The sequence below is a fragment of the Phyllobates terribilis genome, unplaced genomic scaffold (assembly GCF_046119375.1).
Source record: "Phyllobates terribilis strain yellow unplaced genomic scaffold, ASM4611937v1 Scaffold_13__5_contigs__length_258822181, whole genome shotgun sequence".
In the NCBI taxonomy this organism is placed as follows: domain Eukaryota; kingdom Metazoa; phylum Chordata; class Amphibia; order Anura; family Dendrobatidae; genus Phyllobates; species Phyllobates terribilis.
In genome coordinates, this window is record NW_027362773.1 from 96,037,097 (window position 1) to 96,052,231 (window position 15,135).

Consider the following 15,135-nt stretch of genomic DNA (forward strand, 5'->3'; position numbering starts at 1 on the left):
CCGTGGATGGGGGGCTCTTACCACGCCCCATCCAACTCATCACCGAATCCATTACTCTGCAGGTGGGAATGCTGCATTCTGAGAGTATCTCCTTTCATGTTCTGCCTGGACTCTCTCACGCCCTCTTGCTAGGTCTGCCTTGGCTCCAGAGACATGCACCCGTGCTTGACTGGCAAACCGGAGAGGTCCTTCGCTGGGGACAAGACTGTCATAAGACCTGCCTGGTTCCCGTCCATCCCGTCCGTCCCTCTCCTACCCCAGCTAATCTACCTGAACTTCCAATTCCTTATTGGTCTTATGCTGATGTCTTTAATAAAAAGGAGGCAGAGACATTACCCCCTCATAGACCATACGACTGTCCCATCGACCTGTTACCCGGTACTACTCCTCCCCGTGGGCGTATTTATCCTTTATCCGCTGCTGAGACCCGGTCGATGTCCGAATATATTGAGGAGAATCTGGCCAGGGGATTCATCCGGAAATCTACCTCCCCGGCGGGAGCAGGCTTCTTTTTCGTTAAAAAGAAGGACGGCTCTCTCCGTCCCTGTATAGACTATAGAGGCCTAAACCAGATCACTGTGAAGAATAAGTACCCCCTTCCGCTCATTCCAGAATTATTTGATCGTCTGAGGGGGGCTAGAATCTTCACCAAACTAGACCTCCGTGGGGCGTACAACCTGGTTCGTATCCGTCAAGGGGATGAATGGAAGACGGCATTCAACACCCGGGACGGCCACTATGAATACCTGGTAATGCCCTTTGGTCTCTGTAACGCTCCTGCCGTCTTTCAAGAGTTGGTCAATGACATCTTCCGGGACCTTCTCTACTCCTGCGTAGTGGTGTACCTGGACGACATCTTGGTCTTCTCTCCGGATCTCCAGACTCACCGGAGGGACGTTCGTCAGGTCCTGCTCAGGCTCAGGCAGAATCACCTCTTCGCTAAATACGAGAAGTGCCTCTTTAAGCAGACCTCGCTTCCGTTTTTGGGCTACATTATTTCTCAGACCGGCCTACGAATGGATCCAGAGAAACTGTCTGCCATCGAGAAATGGCCTCGACCGGAGGGGCTGAAGGCCATTCAGCGGTTCCTGGGCTTCGCCAACTACTACCGCCTCTTCATACCACACTTCTCTTCCCGGACTGCCCCAATTTCCGCGCTCACCCGTAAGGGTACTAATCCCAAAGAGTGGCCGCCCGAAGCAGAAGAAGCCTTTCTTTCCTTAAAACAGGCCTTCTCTTCCGCCCCGGTGCTGCATCGCCCGGACGGCAACAAGCAGTTCTTCCTGGAAGTGGACGCCTCCTCCTCTGGAGCTGGAGCGGTACTTACTCAAAAATCTTCTTCCGGGAGGATGGTAACTTGCGGCTTCTTCTCTAAACTCTTCTCCTCCTCAGAGCGCAATTATTCCATAGGAGATCGAGAGTTATTGGCCATCAAACTGGCATTGGAGGAGTGGCGTTACCTGCTTGAGGGGGCTCTTCACCCGGTAATAATTTACACTGACCACAAGAACTTGGCTTATCTCCAGCATGCCCAGAGACTTAACCCGCGCCAAGCCCGGTGGTCCTTGTTTTTTGCTCGTTTTGATTTTGTCCTTAATTTTCGCCCGGCTGACAAAAACGTCAAGGCGGACGCCTTGTCTCGATCCTTTCTGGTATCTGATCTCGAGGAAGATCCGAAACACATCATCGATCCCGCCAGAGTAATGCAGGTGGCTCCCGTGAGTCTAAATAGTCTTCCTCCCGGAAAGACGTTCGTATCAGTACCTGATCGGGAGAAGATCCTTCACTGGGGTCACTCGTCTAAACTGGCTGGCCACGCTGGTCAGAAGAAGACCCTCCAGCTTATTTCCCGGCACTACTGGTGGCCTACCCTGCACAAGGATGTAATAGACTTTGTTTCTGCCTGTGTGTCCTGCACCCGCAACAAGGTTCCGAGACATCTGCCAGCCGGTCGCCTCCTTCCGCTCCCAGTACCTGCTGCCCCCTGGCAGCATATTGCAATGGACTTCATAACTGACCTCCCACTCTCTGCCGGTTGTACGGTCATTTGGGTGGTCGCTGACCGCTTCTCCAAGATGGCTCATTTCGTTCCCCTGCCAGGCCTCCCGTCTGCACCCGAGCTAGCTAGAGACTTTATTCGTCACATTTTCCGTTTTCATGGCCTGCCCCTACACATCGTGTCGGATCGTGGGGTACAGTTCACCTCACGCTTCTGGAGAGCCACTTGTAAACTACTAGACGTCTCCCTGGACTTCTCTTCCGCTTACCACCCACAGTCCAATGGTCAAGTGGAGCGGATCAATCAGAACCTGACCAGTTACCTCCGGCACTTCGTTAATGCCCACCATTCTGACTGGGTGGATCTCCTACCATGGGCCGAGTTCTCTTACAATAATCACGAGAGCGAATCCTCCTCCAAATCCCCGTTTTTTGTAGTCTTTGGTCAGCATCCTCGGATTCCTTTTCCTGTCTCCACCTCGGTGGACAACCCGGCTGCGGAATCTCTCGTTAGCAAATTTTCCTCCATTTGGGAGAATACCCGATCCGCACTCCTTCAGTCTTCCGAGCGTATGAAAAGACACGCTGACAAAAAACGTCTGGACCCTCCTCAATTCCATCCTGGGGATAAAGTCTGGCTCTCGTCCAAATATGTCCGGCTCAAGATCCCTTCCTATAAGTTAGGGCCTCGGTTCATCGGTCCTCTGGAGGTCATCAGTCAGATCAACCCGGTGGCCTATAAATTGAAACTCCCGGTCAACTTACGGATCCCTAACTCCTTCCATGTATCTCTCCTCAAACCTGTGGTACTTAACTCTTTTTCCAAGTCTACAGGTACGCCTCCTGCTCCGGTTTCTGCTGAGGACGAGTTTGAGGTAGAGAACATTCTTGCTACCAAAAGGGTAAGAGGAAAGACCTTTTTTCTGGTAGATTGGAAGGGGTTTGGTCCTGAGGAGAGAACGTGGGAGCCCCGGGAGAACATCCATGCCCCTCTCATCCTAGCTAAATTTCTGTCTGGCCTAAAAAAGGGGGGGCCTAAAGGGGGGGGTACTGTAGCGCTGGCGTCCCTGCCCTCTGCTAGGCAGGGACGCTGCTCCCCTCACCGCTCTGCTCCGTGCCCGGCGTCCTCTCCCCGCTCTGCTGTCAGCGCGCGCTCCTTCCCGGCGTCCTCCTCCCGCTCTGCTCTCAGCGCGCGCTCCTTCCCGGCCCCTGTGCTTAGGGCGCGCGCGCTCCCCTCCTCTTAAAGGGGTCGCGCGCGCCGTCCTAAGGAGTCCCCGGCCAATGGCCGGAGGACTTCATCATATATAAGGCACCTCCTCCAAAATGGAGGTGCCCGAGCAATGTTGTTTGCACCTGTGTCTCACCTGTGCTTCAGCCCTCAGGTCCCGTTGCCAATTTCCTGCCAGTTACCTGCCAGTTTCCTGCCAGTTACCTGCCTGATTCCTGCCTGAATACTTGTTACCTGTCTGCCAGTCTGAGGTCCGACGGTCTGCCTTACTACTTCTGTCAGTCTGTCTAAAGGACCAGCCTGCCCGCTCACCTGGGAGCGCACATCAGCTACCTGCCTACTTTCCTGAGGTCCGACGGTCTGCCTTACAACTCCGGTCAGTCTGTCTATGGACCAGCTTGCCCGCTCACCTGGGAGCGCTTCTCCGTTACCTGCCTGCTTGCCAGCCCGGAGGCTCCGTTGTCACGTGCTGTGACCATCAGCTACTTCAGATTCTTGTCCGCTCACCTGGGAGCGCTTCTCCGTTACCTGCCTGCTTGCCAGCCCGGAGGCTCCGTTGTCACGTGCTGTGACCATCAGCTACTTCAGATTCTTGTCCGCTCACCTGGGAGCGCTTCTCCGTTACCTGCCTGCTTGCCAGCCCGGAGGCTCCGTTGTCACGTGCTGTGACCATCAGCTACTTCAGAGACTCTTGCCCGCTCACCTGGGAGCGCTTCTCCGTTACCTGCCTGCTTGCCAGCCCGGAGGTTCCGCCGTCACGTGCCGTGACCACCTGTTATTCCAGAGACTCTCGCTTGCTCACCTGGGAGCACACATCTACCATCTGCCTGCTAGCCTACCCGGAGGCTCTGCCATCACAGGTCGTACCTACCCTTTACCCAGAGACTGCCCTGATCACTTGCCGTATCTCCCTGTCCGTTCATCCAGAGACTGCCGCCCGCTACCTTACAAGGGCCGCCCCCTTGTATAGTAGCTCAGAGGTTCCGCCTCCCAGACCCGTTACAGCGGCGTTTTTGCAGCTGCGGAAACGCACTAAAAACGCATGGTAGAAGGGCAGCAATGTTCCCCAATGGAAATCCGCATGTGCTGTGCCCATGATGCGGATTTTTCCGCAGCGTAAACGCTGCGTTCAAAAATCCGCAGCATGTCCATTAATTTTGCGTTTCCGCATGCGGAATTGCCTTTGCAATGCAATAAAAAACGCAAGGCAATTCCGCATGTCGAAAACGCGTGAAAAACGCGCGATAAACGCTTGCGAAATTCCGCATGCGTTTTTCTGGGAAACGACATGCGGAAATGAAGCGCAAATTTTCCGCTTCATTTCCGCAACGTGGGCACATAGCCTTAATCACAGTTTGAACGCTGCTGACTGGCATTATCAATTCCTTGGATATCTTTTTGTATCCCTTTTCTGTGTTATACAGTTCAACTACCTTTTCCCGTAGATCTGTTGACAATTCTATGGTTTTCCCCATGACTCACAAACCAGAAACGTCAGTGGCTGGATGAAAGATGCAAGAATCTGTCTGCATCCCAGAAAATCACTCAGCTTTTATGCACACACACTGATTACAAGCAAATAGGTCACAGGTGAGGATGTTGCCTTTAGTAGCCATTCAAACTCATTTGTGTCAAATTCTGTGCATGTTATCAGGCCAAAATCTCCAGGGTATGTGAACTTTTGATCGGGGTCATTTGGATGTTTTTGGTTGTCATTAAGATTTAAAAAGAGAAAACACAGTAGTTTGACAATAAATGGCTTCACCCAACCAATATCCATGAGTGGAGAAAGAGTTTTTTTGTTATCATTCATATTCTCTGAAACAAAGGCAAGAAAGGAAAAATTCTGCCGGGGTATGTAAAGTTTTGAGCACAACTGTATATCTCCACTTAAGGCCACCTTATTTTACAATATTCCTACCACTGTCAGTTCAGTACAATTATCAGGTATGGATGACAATGTGCCACTCAGTAGCCGTCACTTGTAATATACATCCATCTCCCAGAGATTATCCATCAGCAGATTTGTCAGGATATGAGCCACGCTCCTTATACAAATTATATCATAAATGCAGGTCTCCGGGTTTCGCTTATTGCTACACAATCCCATTAAGATGACAGCAGCTTCTCCTCCTTGGTTTGTATGAGGTCTGGTCAGGATTGGCATAAAAGGTGTACTCCCATCATAAACGTTTACGGCCTGTGCAAAGTGACTCCATTAAGGGATCCAGACCAGCAACCCAACTCATAAAAGTCAGGGGAGCACTGAGACATAACAACCTCCCGGGGCTCACATGACATGTCAGACTAGCCCTGAGCCCAATCAGCGCCGGCTTCGCTGGCCCCATCTTCGGATGTATCAAACTTCAACAGGAAATCATCTGGGCTGTGGCTGCTCCCTGACTTCCTCTTGATGTTCGATTTGTCGGAAGGTGGGGTCAGTGACGGCAGCGATGATTGTCCGCAGGGCTAACCTGACATAAAAATGTCATGTGAGCCCCGGGAGAGCGAGTGCAGACACCGCTGGAATGGCATCAGCACTGGAAGGGAGAAAAGGTGTTATTAGTTTTAAAGGGGAAAAACAAACCCTTTAAATACTGCAAACATTTGCAAAAATGTCAGATCCCTTTATCATATACAAATTTATTTTACGTGTTCTTTTTAATTGTCATTTTTATTTTAAATAGTTTTTTTCTTCTATTCAAATCACCTACGAAGACTGGATTTTCTACTTCACCCCTTATATCAAGCAACCAATGAGAGGGAGCGGAGGAAGTAAGCAACTACGAGGTGTCTATTCCCAAAAATTCAGCTTTGCTGGCACTCATTTATGGCCCACCTGTAATACACCTGGATGGATGAGGGACTCTATACTGTGGGTAATAGAAGGGTGTGCAAAATGAGGAATCCTCCTCATTATATTTTTATTCTATTAGTAGGGAGGTATAGCCAGCTTCAATGAGTTGCCCTACCCCCAAGTATGGCTCTATGGTGTCCCCGATGGCACCCATCACCGGAGGCATTCATTCCGGCAGCCCTCCAATACCCTACTGGAATAATGCATCTGGATTATAGACAACCCCTTTAAGGATCGTGCTCTCCCAGCCTCATACATAATCGCTCATCAGACCGTAATATTCTCTCCAATTTCAGATGATATTTTTTAAAACAACTTACTTAAATTATTGGCGCTTTAATTTTCACAGATCATAAAAAAACCCTATTATTATATCTCGAGGTCTGCGATACATTTATACAATTACAGGATCATTTTATTTGCTGGTTCATTCATGTGGGAATGTCACGGGAAATTAAATGTTGCTGAGAGAGCAGATATTCACCGGAGGAAAAAAAAAAAATGATATAGGTAAAAAAAAAATGCAAGAAGCGAGATAAAAATATAAGACCAGAAATATCTCACAGGAAAATAATATCAAATATTACAGAAGACATGTATTAGAGATAGTTATTGATATTTCCTAAAATCAGAAGATCCCCAGAAGATATTTTGCATTGACCTCTTCTATCACGTCAGTAAGGATTATATTCTATTTAGCTTTCGGGAAAGTCGGATTTCTCAGTTTTCCATTGCTCCTGAATGAAGGTTGATACCAATATGGATGAAGTTATACCATAATCTACACACAGTTTTCCAAGGTCCCCGAGTCCAGAACTGACGATCAGCAGAAAAAAAACACCATAAACCGTCCTGACTGCAGAGACTACAACATCTAATCCTCTACATTACATAAGGAAGGATGGCGGACTATAAAATCTACAACATGTAATCATGTTTCTGAAGTCCTTTGGGAAAGATCACAATGTCCGACACACAATCCAGCCTGTGAAGCATAAAACTCCAGATGATGAATGATCAAACAGGCATAATGCTATCCAGGAAAGACCCCGAAGAGAGAACATTGACTGAAGCATGGAAAACATATCCTCCATCTAATGCCAAACCACATAGACAGGCAGAGACTACAGGAAGAGCGGAAACCTCTACACCAGTGTTTCCCAAACTACAATCCTCACGGCCCCCCACAGGTCATGTTTTCAGGATTTCCATAGTGCTACACAGCTAAGAGAATTACTGATGCCTTGATGATACTTCCACCACCTGGCCAATGCTAAGACAATCCTGAAAACATGAGCTGATGGGGTCCGTGAGGACTGGATTTTGGGAAACACTGCTCTACACAAAGGAAAACTCAAGTCACCGCTATTACTACAGAAAAGAAACAGAATAATGCTGCATACACGAATATAACTACTATAATACTGCCCCCTGTGTACACGAATATAACTACTACAATACTGCTCCCTAAGTACAAGAATATAACTACTATAATACTGCTCCCTATGTACAAGAATATAACTACTATAATACAGCCCCGTGTACACGAATATACAGTAACTACTATAATACTGCCCCCTATGTACAAGAATATAACTACTATAATACTGCACCCTATGAAAAAGAATATAACTACTATAATACTGCTCCTATGTACAAGAATAAAACTACTATAATACTGCTCCTATGTACAAGAATATAACTACTATAATACTGCTCCTATGTACAAGAATATAACTACTATAATAATGCTCCTATGTACAAGAATATAACTACTATAATACTGCCCCTATGTACAAGAATATAACTACTATAATACTGCCCCTATGTACAAGAATATAACTACTATAATACTGCTCCTATGTACAAGAATATAACTACTATAATACTGCCCCTATGTACAAGAATATAACTACTATAATACTGCTCCTATGTACAAGAATATAACTACTATAATAATGCTCCTATGTACAAGAATATAACTACTATAATACTGCTCCCTATGTACAAGAATATAACTAATATAATACTGCCCCTATGTACAAGAATATAACTACTATAATACTGCCCCCTGTGTACAAGAATATAACTACTATAATACTGCCCCCTATGTACAAGAATATAACTACTATAATACTGCCTCTATGTACAAGAATATAACTACTATAATACTGCTCCTATGTACAAGAATATAACTACTATAATACTGCCCCCTATGTACAAGAATATAACTACTATAATACTGCTCCTACGTACAAGAACATAACTACTATAATACTGCTCCTATGTACAAGAATATAACTACTATAATACTGCCCCTATGTACAAGAATATAACTACTATAATACTGCCCCCTATGTACAAGAATATAACTACTATAATGCTGCCCCCTATGTACAGAATATAACTACTATAATACTGCCCCTATGTACAATATAACTACTATAATACTGCACCTATGTACAGAATATAACTACTATAATACTGCTCCTATGTACAAGAATATAACTACTATAATACTGCCCCTATGTACAGAATATAACTACTACAATACTGCTCCTATGTACAAGAATATAACTACTATAATACTGCTCCTATGTACAAGAATATAACTACTATAATACTGCCCCCTATGTACAAGAATATAACTACTATAATACTGCCCCCTATGTAAAAGAATATAACTACTATTATACTGCTCCTATGTATAAGAATATAACTACTATAATACTGCCCCCTATTTACAAGAATATAACTACTATAATACTGCCCCCTATGTACAAGAATATAACTACTATAATACTGCCCCTATGTATAAGAATATAACTACTATAATACTACCCCTATGTACAAGAATATAACTACTACAATACTGCCCCTATATACAAGAATATAACTACTATAATACTGCCCCTATGTACAAGAATATAACTACTATAATACTGCTCCTATGTACAAGAATATATCTACTATAATACTGCCCCCTATATACAAGAATATAACTACTATAATACTGCCCCTATGTACAAGAATATAACTACTATAATACTGCTCCTATGTACAAGAATATATCTACTATAATACTGCCCACTATGTACAAGAATATAACTACTATAATACTGCCCCTATGTATAAGAATATAACTACTATAATACTGCTCCTATGTACAAGAATATAACTACTATAATTCTGCCCCCTATGTACAAGAATATAACTACTGTAATACTGCCCCCTATATACAAGAATATAACTACTATAATACTGCTCCAATGTACTGAATATAACTACTATAATACTGCCCCCTATATACAAGAATATAACTACTATAATTCTGCCCCCTATGTACAAGAATATAACTACTATAATACTGCCCCTATGTACAGAATATAACTACTATAATACTGCCCCTATGTACAGAATATAACTACTATAATACTGCCCCTATGTATAGAATATAACTACTATAATACTGCCCCTATGTACAACAATATAACTACTATAATACTGCTCCTATGTACAAGAATATAACTACTATAATACTGCTCCTATGTACAAGAATATAACGGCTATAATACTGACCCCTATGTAGAAGAATATAACTACTATAATACTGCCTCCTATGTAGAAGAATATAACTACTATAATGCTGCCCCTATGTACAAGAATATAACTACTATAATACTGACCCTATGTAGAAGAATATAACTACTATAATACTGCTCCTATGTACAAGAATATAACTACTATAATACTGCCCCTATGTACAAGAATATAACTACTATAATACTGCCCCCTATGTACAAGAATATAACTACTATAATACTGCCCCCTATGTACAAGAATATAACTACTATAATACTGATCCTATATACAAGAATATAACTACTATAATACTGCCCCTATATACAAGAATATAACTACTATAATACTGCCCCCTATGTACAAGAATATAACTACTATAATACTGCCCCCTATGTACAAGAATATATCTACTATAATACTGCTCCTATATACAAGAATATAACTACTATAATACTGCTCCTATATACAAGAATATAACTACTATAATACTGCCCCCATGTACAAGAATATAACTACTATAATACTGCCCCCTATGTACAAGAATAACTACTATAATACTGCCCCCTATGTACAAGAATAACTACTATAATACTGCCCCCTATGTACAAGAATAACTACTATAATACTGCCCTATATGTACAAGAATAACTACTATAATACTATCATTTATGCACAATGATATAAATAAGAAAATTCAAGAAAAAAAAGACCAAATTGAAAATTAGATGACTTACGTCGGCAGATCTTGCAACATTGACCTGGAACACGGATGGGTAAATATTCTGGAGAGCAATTGACAGGGGGACACAACATATGTCGGCATTCAATGGCACCATTCTAGAAACAATAGAAAGGCCAGATTATAGAAACAATTTTTGAACGACAGGGGGCAGCACTGGTCATAGGAAGACTTTGCTGTCAGTTAGGTGGTCTACCATCTAATAGCTTCCTATAAGTGCCCCACATAGATATTATAATGTTGCACTTCTATATAGATACACCGTTCCCTTCTTCCAGAAATCCCTTTATTTTCCAGGCTTTTGACGATCCACATGTGTAGACTGCGCTGTTACCAATTGTTTCCCTCTATTATAATTCATCGCTGAATCCTTCAGTAATGTTCATTTTCTTTATAGAAGGATTCAGCGGGGCTGCCAAACACCAGTCGATAAGCTGAATTCCTGGAAATTCTCTATTTCTCAAGGATATAATTATTACAAATGCTACAACACATTTCGGGGGAGGGAACGCTGTGCAGCACATAATGGATTGTAATTTCCCTCAGCACTTGCAGAATGTTAGAGAATGTGGAATCTCTCAGCACGAGGAGTTCAGTCACCCCGAAAAAAAGGCAATAGGAGGCACAGGTCACCTCACCTTACATGTACAGTTCCTGCAGTGGTCGTCATCTACCCAGGAGTCCCGGTCCCTGTAGATCACACCTTGAACCTGACAAGTCTTCTCACAATGACAATTCTCCAGCTGGCTCAGTCTCGTCTCTGCATAGTTCAGCTGTAAAGACACATATACATATTATATATATATATATATATATATATATATATATATATATATACACACACACATTATAGAATAAGGTGCATCGATTGTCCACAAATCAAAGCAAAGTGCAGCTGTTAGTGGGTACTGAATTTTATTTTATTTTTGCAAGTTATAGTATACAGAGTAGGGTGAAGGATTAATCTATAGCAAACACAGACAACTGGAGATGGAGCAAAAATATCTGAATGCAGAAACATTGGATTATATTTTATCTAACAACCTAGTACAAACCAAGACCAGGACGAGGGGAGACAGAGCGGGAGCCACGCGGGGCTAGGGAGAGAGACCGAGCGGGAGCCACGCGGGGCTAGGGAGAGAGACCGAGCGGGAGCCACGCGGGGCTAGGGAGAGAGACCGAGCGGGAGCCACGCAGGGCTAGGGAGAGAGACCGAGCGGGAGCCACGCAGGGCTAGGGAGAGAGACCGAGCGGGAGCCACGCAGGGCTAGGGAGAGAGACCGAGAGGGAGCCACGCAGGGCTAGGGAGAGAGACCGAGCGGGAGCCACGCAAAGCTAGGGAGAGAGACCGAGCGGGAGCCACGCAGGGCTAGGGAGAGAGACCGAGCGGGAGCCACGCAGGGCTAGGGAGAGAGACCGAGCGGGAGCCACGCAGGGCTAGGGAGAGAGACCGAGCGGGAGCCACGCAGGGCTAGGGAGAGAGACCGAGCGGGAGCCACGCAGGGCTAGGGAGAGAGACCGAGCGGGAGCCACGCAGGGCTAGGGAGAGAGACCGAGCGGGAGCCACACAGGGCTAGGGAGAGAGACCGAGCGGGAGCCACGCAGGGCTAGGGAGAGAGACCGAGCGGGAGCCACGCAGGGCTAGGGAGAGAGACCGAGCGGGAGCCACGCAGGGCTAGGGAGAGAGACCGAGCGGGAGCCACGCAGGGCTAGGGAGAGAGACCGAGCGGGAGCCACGCAAGGCTAGGGAGAGAGACCGAGCGGGAGCCACGCAGGGCTAGGGAGAGAGACCGAGCGGGAGCCACGCAGGGCTAGGGAGAGAGACCGAGCGGGAGCCACGCAGGGCTAGGGAGAGAGACCGAGCGGGAGCCACGCAGGGCTAGGGAGAGAGACCGAGCGGGAGCCACGCAGGGCTAGGGAGAGAGACCGAGCGGGAGCCACGCAGGGCTAGGGAGAGAGACCGAGCGGGAGCCACGCAGGGCTAGGGAGAGAGACCGAGCGGGAGCCACGCAGGGCTAGGGAGAGAGACCGAGCGGGAGCCACGCAGGGCTAGGGAGAGAGACCGAGCGGGAGCCACGCAGGGCTAGGGAGAGAGACCGAGCGGGAGCCACGCAGGGCTAGGGAGAGAGACCGAGCGGGAGCCACGCAGGGCTAGGGAGAGAGACCGAGCGGGAGCCACGCAGGGCTAGGGAGAGAGACCGAGCGGGAGCCACGCAGGGCTAGGGAGAGAGACCGAGCAGGAGCCACGCAGGGCTAGGGAGAGAGACCGAGCGGGAGCCACGCAGGGCTAGGGAGAGAGACAAAGAGGGAGCCACACGGGGGGAGAGACAGAGCGAGCGGGAGCCACACGGGGGGAGAGACAGAGCGAGCGGGAGCCACACGGGGGGAGAGACAGAGCGAGCGGGAGCCACACGGGGGGAGAGACAGAGCGAGCGGGAGCCACACGGGGGGAGAGACAGAGCGAGCGGGAGCCACAAGGGGGGAGAGACAGAGCGAGCGGGAGCCACACGGGGGGAGAGACAGAGCGAGCGGGAGCCACACGGGGGGAGAGACAGAGCGAGCGGGAGCCACACGGGGGGAGAGACAGAGCGAGCGGGAGCCACACGGGGGGAGAGACAGAGCGAGCGGGAGCCACACGGGGGGAGAGACAGAGCGAGCTGGAGCCACACGGGGGGAGAGACAGAGCGAGCGGGAGCCACACGGGGGGAGAGACAGAGCGAGCTGGAGCCACACGGGGGGAGAGACAGAGCGAGCTGGAGCCACACGGGGGGAGAGACAGAGCGAGCAGGAGCCACACGGGGGGAGAGACAGAGCGAGCAGGAGCCACACGGGGGGAGAGACAGAGCGAGAGGGAGCCACACATGGGGGGGGGGGGAGACAGAGCGAGCGCCAAACGGGGGGGGGGGAGAGACAGAGCGAGCGGGAGCCACACGGGGGGTGGGGTGGAGACAGAGAGAGCGGGAGCCACACGGGGGGAAGAGACAGAGCGAGCGGGAGCCACACGGGGGGGGGGGGGGGGGAGACAGAGTGAGTGGGAGCCACACAGGGGGGAAGATACAGATCAAGCGGGAGCCACATGGGGGGTGGGAGAGACAGCAAGCGGGAGCCACACGGGGGGAGAGACAGAACGAGCGGGAAGCCGCACGGGGCAGACATAGTGGGATTCAGAGAGGGATACAAATCATGGTCATAACCTAGAGGCGAGCCACCACGGCCCAGTGACAGGTGGAAAGCCACCACGACCCAGTGACAGAGGGCCAAACCATGACAAGAGCTTAACAAGAGAGAAGTTTGCAGACATGTTCCATCGTTTGGGGCAAATAACCCACAGTGGAGTAGTAAACACAATCCATAGCGGAAGGTGAATAACTTAAATAGGAAGGGGGAACACCTTACACAGGAGAGAGTGAATAACCTAGATTGAAGGGGGTAAACATGAGTTAACCAAAGATGATGTGGAAGATGACTTTGCTCTTAATTATTGCTCACAGTACTCTAGTTTTCTAATGAAAAGTGGATACAAAATGTCGTTTGGATATTGGAGTCCATCCTGGATTGTGTAATTTCTACACTATTTACTTATAGGATTTCCTTATTTACATTTTATAGGGAATTGATATAAAACATGCAGTGAGTAGTCTCTGCATATAAGACAGCCGCAGTCATTTCTGTATGAAGCAGCTGCATGCTAATACGTTCCCCCTCCGGCCGGGGACGTTTATCTTCTCCATCACTTATCAGCCGCAGATCGATATCGGAACATGATCTGGTGTTTCAGCCAAGAGATTCATTCTAAATTAAAATGCGGCCAGCGGCGGGGGCCGGCGGGTTATCCTGAAATCTCTGTCTGCAGAATAAATGAAGTTTCTCATTGTAGAATAGAAACATTTATATACATAATTGCAGGCAGGAACCCAGTATTGATAAATGATTAATTTGTCAATACCTCCCATATCACTAGGACACAAATATGAAATGCCACTTCAAGCCATGGATAAATTAGGAAGAATGAGGGAAGGATCAATACAGAGAAAGAACGTTCCCCGACAATAAGGCACGATCTGAATGAAGAGACGCAGCGGTCATCACCAACGCGTCCTTAATATGACATTAGGCTTCCCGAATGCAGCAGATTATAATCAAACTCATCAAATTGCCTAACCTTCAAGATATTTCCAGAACTGGCAATTACCCTTGCATTTCCCAAGACAAAAAAAAAATCCTGCAAATTTTAGCAATTTTTGAAGAATTGCATTGTAAGTAGGCAAGATGATTAGAGCATGGGGGGTGCTGTTTCATTAGTATTTATGGACATTATTGGTTATGCCGACAGTAGTGGTGAAAAATGGTACTGCAGGTTACCAATAAAGCAAAAAAATGTAAAAACTATTAATAAAGTGAAAACCCGATTTTACATTAGTTTTATGCTATACAGTTCTTCCTTCCTGCACTAACTACTATAGAGCGATCTGCTTGCATACTATGTTTTTATTGAGCTCAATGTATTAATAGTATTCAGGATGTTCCTAAGCTCCCCCTAGTGGTGGCTGCAGACTGACAGAATTTGATCATTTAGCTGTATGTGTATGCAGAGAATTTGTAGTTATGAATTAGAAAATCAGAGCTTTAACCATTATACAGAAGTAAGAAAAAAAAAGTTTTGAACTTAAAAACAAAGTTATTAAATTGGGGAAATTAATTTTAAATATTCAATTTCACATTCTCACAGTT

At 46.8% G+C, this 15,135-nt stretch overlaps 1 protein-coding gene across 2 annotated transcripts in view; it reads right to left on the reverse strand.

Annotated features, from left to right (window-relative positions):
* NELL1 (neural EGFL like 1) overlaps positions 1 to 15,135 on the reverse strand; it is a 932,419-nt gene that overhangs the window by 633,193 nt on the left and 284,091 nt on the right. For both annotated transcript variants that reach the window (XM_073658224.1, XM_073658225.1), the window contains exons 8-9: positions 11,043 to 11,177; positions 10,400 to 10,502 (exon numbers count right to left, since the gene is read on the reverse strand). In XM_073658224.1, the coding sequence (XP_073514325.1) occupies positions 10,400 to 10,502; positions 11,043 to 11,177 (238 nt within the window). The remainder of the gene's footprint in view (positions 1 to 10,399; positions 10,503 to 11,042; positions 11,178 to 15,135) is intronic.